This window comes from Salvelinus sp. IW2-2015, unplaced genomic scaffold, assembly GCF_002910315.2.
Source record: "Salvelinus sp. IW2-2015 unplaced genomic scaffold, ASM291031v2 Un_scaffold1921, whole genome shotgun sequence".
Lineage (NCBI taxonomy): Eukaryota > Metazoa > Chordata > Actinopteri > Salmoniformes > Salmonidae > Salvelinus > Salvelinus sp. IW2-2015.
The window spans coordinates 164792-171814 of record NW_019943279.1 but is presented as its reverse complement, the minus strand read 5'-3'; the positions used below and the strand labels follow the sequence as shown (position 1 = coordinate 171814).

The window sequence follows — 7023 nt, the reverse complement described above, 5'->3', positions numbered from 1 at the left end:
TAATACTGTATTTCCCTGTGGAGAATGAGTGTTGTGTAAAGCATGGCTGCATACAGAAGCAGTATGTTTCAGCAGGATAATAAACTATGAGCTGTCTGCCTTTCTTTGGCTCACATCAATCTGGATGGTTCTCTCTAAGTGAAGTCTCTCTCCAGTCTCAGTAGTCTGTCCCAGTGTGTAATGTCTCCTTGTATCATGTCCGTAGGTTCTTCACATATTCAGGGTCCAGTTGTGATTCGCCACATGCGTTGGAGTAATACTTGTTGTCAGGAGTGTAATACCTTATGTCGTAAACATAAATACACTAAATGAAATACCTTACTAAAACTAAAGGTTAGCTACTGTTCTCTAGAAACACATACAGTATTTCAGATATTCTGACTAATAATGGGTTAGTGTATGTTGTTATGGTAGCACAATACAATTTTCAGAATGATTTGCAAGCTTCCTGATGAGTCCTCAATGTAATGATATATAGTTCCTACTGTATATATTTATTAATATATATTTATAGTGTAATTCTGTGTAAAGGCACCCTGCATTGAGGGTGTGGCAGACAGAAATACAATGTGAACTCTCAATCTTATTGCTGTCTCTTTCCTCTTCTCTCCCTTCTCTCCTCGTCTTCTCTCATCTCTCCACTTCTTCTCTCGTCTCCTCTCATCTCTCCACTTCTCTCCTCTTCTTCTCTCATCTCTCCACTTCTCTCCTCGTCTCCTCTCATCTCTCCACTTCTCTCCTCTCATCTCTTCTGTCCTCTTCTGTCATCTCGTCTCCTCTCTTCTCTTGTCTCTTCTCTCCTCTCTCTGGTTAATTGGTCGTCTCTTCTCTCCTCTCCTCTTGTCTCCTCTCTCATCTCTCCTCCTCTCCTCTTGTCTTCTCTCATCTCCTCTCCTCTCGCTCAGGGGGTGCCCATCAGCAGATAGAAGGTGAGGGCTACTATGAGCAGCAGACAGAAGGGTGAGGAGAATGTCTGGTAGGCTGTAGACGGCATGAAGATGTCCTCATATTTATAGATGCTGATCATGTGATCGGAGACTGGCGGAGCATCGTTGTCATGACGTGTGATGGACCCTGGAGGAAAGAGAAGAGTGGGGGAGGAGAGTAAGAGAAAAAGGGTAGGGAATCATTTGCATGTAAAGTGCATTCGAAAGAGCCAGATTTGGGACCTCAATCGAACATCTCTGGAGAGACCTGAAAATAGCTGTGCAATGACGCTCCCCATACAACCTGACAGAGCTTGAGAGTATCTGCAGAGAAGAATGGGAGAAACTCCCCATTATAGGTGTGCTAAGCTTGTAGCGTCATACCCAAGAAGCCTCGAGGCTGTAATCACTGCCAAAGGTGCTTCAACAAAGTACTGAGTAAAGGGGCTGAATACTTATGTAAATGCGATATTTCCAGTTTCTTATTTTGAATACATTTGCAAAATGTCTAAAACATGTTTTTGCTTGTGGATTATGGAGTATTGTGTGTAGATTGAGGAGGAAAAAACTAATTTAATACATTTTAGAATAAGGCTGTAACGTAACAAAATATGAAAAAAGTCAAGGGGTCTGAAACTTTCCGAATGGACTGTACATACTAATAAACACACACATCCACTCTCTGCACACACACAAACACCACACACACACACAGTCCTTGACTGACCTGGTATAGCGGCCCCAAGCCAACAGGTAGAACCAGGAGAGATGCAGATCCACCAGTGTCTCCTCTCTAGGGACGTAGAGCGGCCGTTTGAAGCGGCAGGTCACACGGTTGTTGTCAAACACACCCTCTTCGTCCCTGGCAGGATTCCTCTTGATCTCCTTGGCCCTGGCCCACGTTGTAGAAGTGATGGATACGAACACGCCCATTATCGTCATGGACACAGCCATCACGTCATCTCCTCCCTGAGAGGGGTGGGGGTGAGGAGAACCAATCAGCATGAAGGATAGGTTGACCAATCAGCCTTTTTTTTTGTGATGTGTCTTTCGTGGCAGACTTCATGTGTACCAGATGTAGTAAAAGGCTGAGCTGACTCTGACCAAAATGTCTGTAGAGGTGCTGTTGACTAAGAGTCGACTGTATCAAAATAAGAAAAGTCCCACACTCTATACAACGCATTCGTAAAGCATTCAGCATTCAACTTTTCCACATTTTTACAGCCTTATTCTGAAATTGATTAAATTAAACATTTCCTTCATCCATATACACACAATACCCATAATGACAAAGTGAAAACAGGCTTTTAGATTTTTTTTGCTAAATTATTAAAAAGAAAAAACAGAAATACCTTATTTACATAAGTATTCAGACCCTTCGCTATGAGACTCGAAATTGAGCTCAGGTACATTCTCTTTCCATTGATCATCTTGAGATGTTTCTACAACTTGATTGGAGTCCACCTGTGTAAATTCAATTGATTGGACATGATGTCGAAAGGCACACACCTGTCTGTATAGGTCCCAGAGTTGACAGTGCATGTTAGAGCAAAAACAAAGCCACGAGGTCGACGGAATTGTCCGTAGAGCTCAGAGACAGGATTGTGTCAAGGCACAGATCTGGGGAAGGGTACCAAAACATTTCTGCAGATTGAAGGTCCCCAAGAACACAGTGGCCTCCATCATTCTTAAATGGAAGAAGTTTGGAACCGCCAAGACGCTTCCTAGAGCTGGCCGCCCGGCCAAACTGAGCAATTGGGGGAGAAGAGCCTTGGTCAGGGAGGTGACCAAGAACCCGGTGGTCACTCTGACAGAGCTCCAGAGTTCCTCTGTGCAGCACTCCACCAATCAGGCCTTAATGGTAGAGTGGCCAGATGGAAGCCACTCCTCAGTAAAAGGCACATGACAGCCCACTTGGAGTTTGCCAAATGGCACCTAAAGGACTCTTAGACCATGAGAACAAGATTCTCTGGTTTGATGAAACCAATATTGAATGCTAAGTGTCATGTCTGGAGGAAACCTGGCACCTCCTACGGTGAGCATGGTGGTGACAGCATCATGCAGTGGGGATGTTTTTCAGCTGCAGGGACTGGGAGACTAGTCAGGATCGAGGGAAAGATGAACAGAGCAAAGTACAGAGAGATCCTTGGTGAAAACCTGCTCCAGAGCGCTCAGGACCTCAGACTGACTGCGGCAAAGGTTAACCTTCAAACAGGACAACGATCCTAAGCACATAGACAAGACAACACAGGGGTGGCTTCGAGACAAGTCTCTGAATGTCTTTGAGTGGCCCAGCCAGAGCCCAGACTTCAACCTGATCGAACATCTCTGGATAGACCTGAAAATAGCTGTGCAGCGACGCTCTCCATCCAACCTGACAGAACTTGAGAGGATTGGCAGATGAATGGGAGAAACTCCCAATCAGGTGTGCCATGCTTGTAGCGTCATACCCAAGAAGACTCGAGGCTGTAATCGCTGCCAAAGGTGCTTCAACAAAGTACTGGATAAAGGGTCTGAATACTTATGTAAATGTTTATTTCAGTTTATTTTATTTTATAAATATGCAACAAAAAAAAAAAATGCTTTTTCATTATGGGATATTGTGTGTAGATTGAGGAAGGAAAAAACATTTAATACATTTTGGAATAAGGCTGTAACGTAAATAAATGTGGAAAAAGTCAAGGGGTCTGAATAATTTCTGAATGCACTGTATATGCTCCCAACAATTGAATGGATAAACCTAATAACCTAATAACACAATAACATAATAACATAATAACATCATTGCAGTAATGTTGGTTATTAGGTTTACCCACTCAATTGTTGGAAGCAAATTTTGAGTGTAAGAACAGATCTCACGCATGCTCATACACACACACACACACACGTACACACCTAATGCCGCGCAACACACACAGATACGGTCCCTTACCATCTTCTTGTCTGAGGAGAAGCCTACAGCCACCCAGCCGTCAGTGTCAGCACTCATCTCATACTCCACGTCTGTCCCGATCCGCCGGTAACTCATGAAATAGTCACACGTCTCTGCATCACACCCCGGCTTCCCATACCTACACACACACACACACACACACACACACACACACACACACACACACACAATTAAGAAATGTAACCTCAGAGTGATGTGCTCCCACATCTGCCAGAGTGGGACCACAGTACACAGAGAAACCCCTTGACACACACACATGCTTGCAAGCAAGCAAAACATACACACACACTGACCTTATGCAGCCCTTGGTGACTCCACAGTCTACGACTTTGATCCTGGCGAAGGGATCCACAGGAGGGGCGGTGGGGAAGGGGTACCCTGGAGAACGAACACCACATAAAAATGATTATGCTACTGACCTGCCTCCCCAACAATCATCTTTTAGAAGTTCTACCATATGCGTAAATTGGTGGGTTTCAGCCTAATGTGCATTCAGAGAAGCACAACTGCTCCTTCACGTTTCATAACAAAATTGGGATAGTTTGAAATATGTTATTTTAGTTCATTTATTAAAATCATATACAACATTTAATGTGGTGAAGAACTGTCCAATGCTCGCCCATCTCCAGGCCGGCCAGTGAGAGCCAGCGCGGGGAGCTGCGGGTAGCTGGCGGTAGCTGGCCAGGGTCCTGATCTATGCATGAGTGGACTCGGGTGGAAGTAAGACACTGTACGCTCGGTCTGCCAACCTGCGCATCATCACATAACTAGCCAATTAACCACGAATTACGTATCAACCACAGATATGTAGATGCGCCCTCTGATTTCCATCAYGYGYAGGCCTACACATAAACAAACACAGCCTTGATGACCATGAAGGCCACAGTAAGCAAACACAGTAAGCAAAATGCCTCGTTCAGAAATGGCCTTTCCTGTATCCCTTTCTCACCATCATCCGATAGATGTCTAGACTCCAGGAACTCCGAGGCGAATGTACTGTATGAGTCCTTATGGGGCTCCTTGTGGCCCGGCTCTCCGTGGTCTCCGTGGCTCGCCCGCAGTGCGCCTTCATCCGTGGGGCTCGGCGCTACCCCCCGCCAACTGCCCTGGACCAGGAGCACCGTCAGCTGTAGCAGGCTGCGCAGGAAAATCATGGCCAAAAAGGGAGTATAAAAACGGTCTAAAGGAGACAGAACTGAGACCGAATCCTCATTGTTGGTTGTATTTGAGCATTTCTTTACGGAGCCTAATCACTGGACCTCAATCGCATCACTACAGAATATTTTCTACCCGGTTGTTTAGTGTGTCGTAGGCTATTTCTCGTAGTGTGAATGAGCGCGAGGAGCGGGATCCAGTGATGTCAAACGAATGAGCCTCGGTTAAACCAATCTGGAATTAGCGGGATTTGTAACTGAACCGATCTGTTTTGCCAATTCACTTAATATCTTGTGGGAAACGGAGACGTCCATGATAATCCAAGTGATTGGATTTAATCTTAAAATAATGTAATGATATCCCAGTTTAGGGATGAATGTGTCTGTTGTTGGTTTCGCCCGTCTCCTCTCCTCTCTCCTAATGGCCCATTACGTCCATCGATAGAGCCAATCACTGCAGCGTCCAATAGGAAACCTCGATGTACACTTTGCATTATCAATCTACAGTTTAAATTCCCATTCAGCACTGTTTATGTAAACACAGATGCCAATTGAATAACAATATGGGGTAATGTAGGGATTTATACATTTATTATGCTGAAATGTCTGCTATGATAGGTTGGTTTCTTATTCCTTTCTGTGATGTGAAAATATTCTAGAATCTACATTGCATGTTATTGTTGACAGCATTGACAAGGACTAAGGCCAAACTGCTGAAAAAAGCAGGACACACAATTTGCCAGTGGTTACAACTGGCTTTAATGCTTGTTTATTTATTGGTTAGAGGAACATTGGAACCCAGAGCAGCTCACATCAGACATCTGAATTCATGACAGAATGCATGGTGCTCCCCTCACAAAGGGAAGAGCAGGAAGCCCTGGAAAGAGTTAGGGTTATCAGTATCATCAAAGAGCCGCTGCCTGAGGGGAGACTCATGTAGACCACATCTCCCTCCTCCAGCTCTAGAGACATTGCATTAGATATGTATGTATTATCCTCATCATTATTATGTTCCTGTATCCATATAACTCTGGCTATTCTTCTATAGGCACACATCCAGGGCGGTTTTGATTTGTGGTAATCAAAACGGTGAATCTGAGTAGACTCCTCTCACTGGTGCTGTGAAGACACCAGTACGGACAGAGCAGGGAGATGTATTTATCTCATAAACATGGTTCTACACTGTACAAAATATAAACGCAACAATCAACAATTTTTCACTAATTGATCTTTTGACCAAACGATCAGCTCAGCTCTGCAAAAGATCTGATGTGATACCAATTACTGGAAAAATATCAGAATTGTACTGCCTGTCTAAACGCAGCCTTAGTATGTATGGTCATTAGTACCTGGAGTTGGTTGTATGCTCCACCAATGTTGGTCATGACTCTGATGAAACCAGGGTGATCTCAGTATCGAAGTGTCACCAAATCAGTCAAACCAGCAGAGAGGCCACCTTTGGTCTGGCTGTGAACACAATGGAGTGAACTCACTGATTACTGAAAAGCATTAACTACAATATGCTAAAGCCAAAATAAAAGATAGATTTTCAGTGTGAAACATGTGGTGTTTTTGTAAAGTTTATTACCTGTGTTCCCTCTCTTCAGTTCATATCTCTCTCTCTCACTGGCAGTCAGTCTGGCCTCTAAGGCTAAAATAACACAAAAGGAACATCATATTAAAATAATCATCATCATACATTTATATAACATGACCGTACAAATAACATCAACATTAACTTAACTAAATTATCTATAGCCAAATAATTGTAAAAGCAATTTAATTCAACATATATTCTCCTCTGGACTTGGTCAACAACTTACATATTCATATACTGAAATTGTTGACCAAATCCAAATTACATTACCTGCATTCTCTCTCTTCAGTTCCTCTTCTGGCTCCCACTGGCTGTCACTCTGCCACCTGCATTCTCTCTCTCAGTTCCTCCAGGCTTTCCTGGCTGTCACTCTGGCCCCTGTCACTGACAGCC

The 7023-nt window shown here is 43.9% G+C and overlaps 1 protein-coding gene across 1 annotated transcript; it reads right to left on the bottom strand.

Annotated features, from left to right (window-relative positions):
- Window positions 1-322: 322 nt before the first annotated feature.
- LOC112072413 (DOMON domain-containing protein FRRS1L) lies at window positions 323-5428 on the bottom strand. Its single transcript, XM_070439790.1, has 5 exons — window positions 4829-5428; window positions 4173-4257; window positions 3859-3997; window positions 1654-1895; window positions 323-1074 (listed from the first exon to the last, which is right to left on the bottom strand). Exons 1-5 carry the CDS (start codon window positions 5031-5033, stop codon window positions 1056-1058), a joined length of 690 nt encoding a protein of 229 aa, XP_070295891.1. The 5' UTR covers window positions 5034-5428; the 3' UTR covers window positions 323-1055.
- Window positions 5429-7023: the final 1595 nt, after the last annotated feature.

What these genes read in the sequence shown, in the direction of transcription:
- LOC112072413 (XM_070439790.1), bottom strand. Translation starts at nt 5,033, where the DNA reads ATGATTTTCCTGCGCAGCCTGCTACAGCTGACGGTGCTCCTGGTCCAG. An exon ending in GTCACCAAGGGCTGCATAAG is followed by an intron (nt 3,998 to 4,172) that starts GTCAGTGTGTGT and finishes GTGTGTGTGTAG; the next exon opens with GTATGGGAAGCCGGGGTGTG. An exon ending in TCTCCTCAGACAAGAAGATG is followed by an intron (nt 1,896 to 3,858) that starts GTAAGGGACCGT and finishes CACCCCTCTCAG; the next exon opens with GGAGGAGATGACGTGATGGC.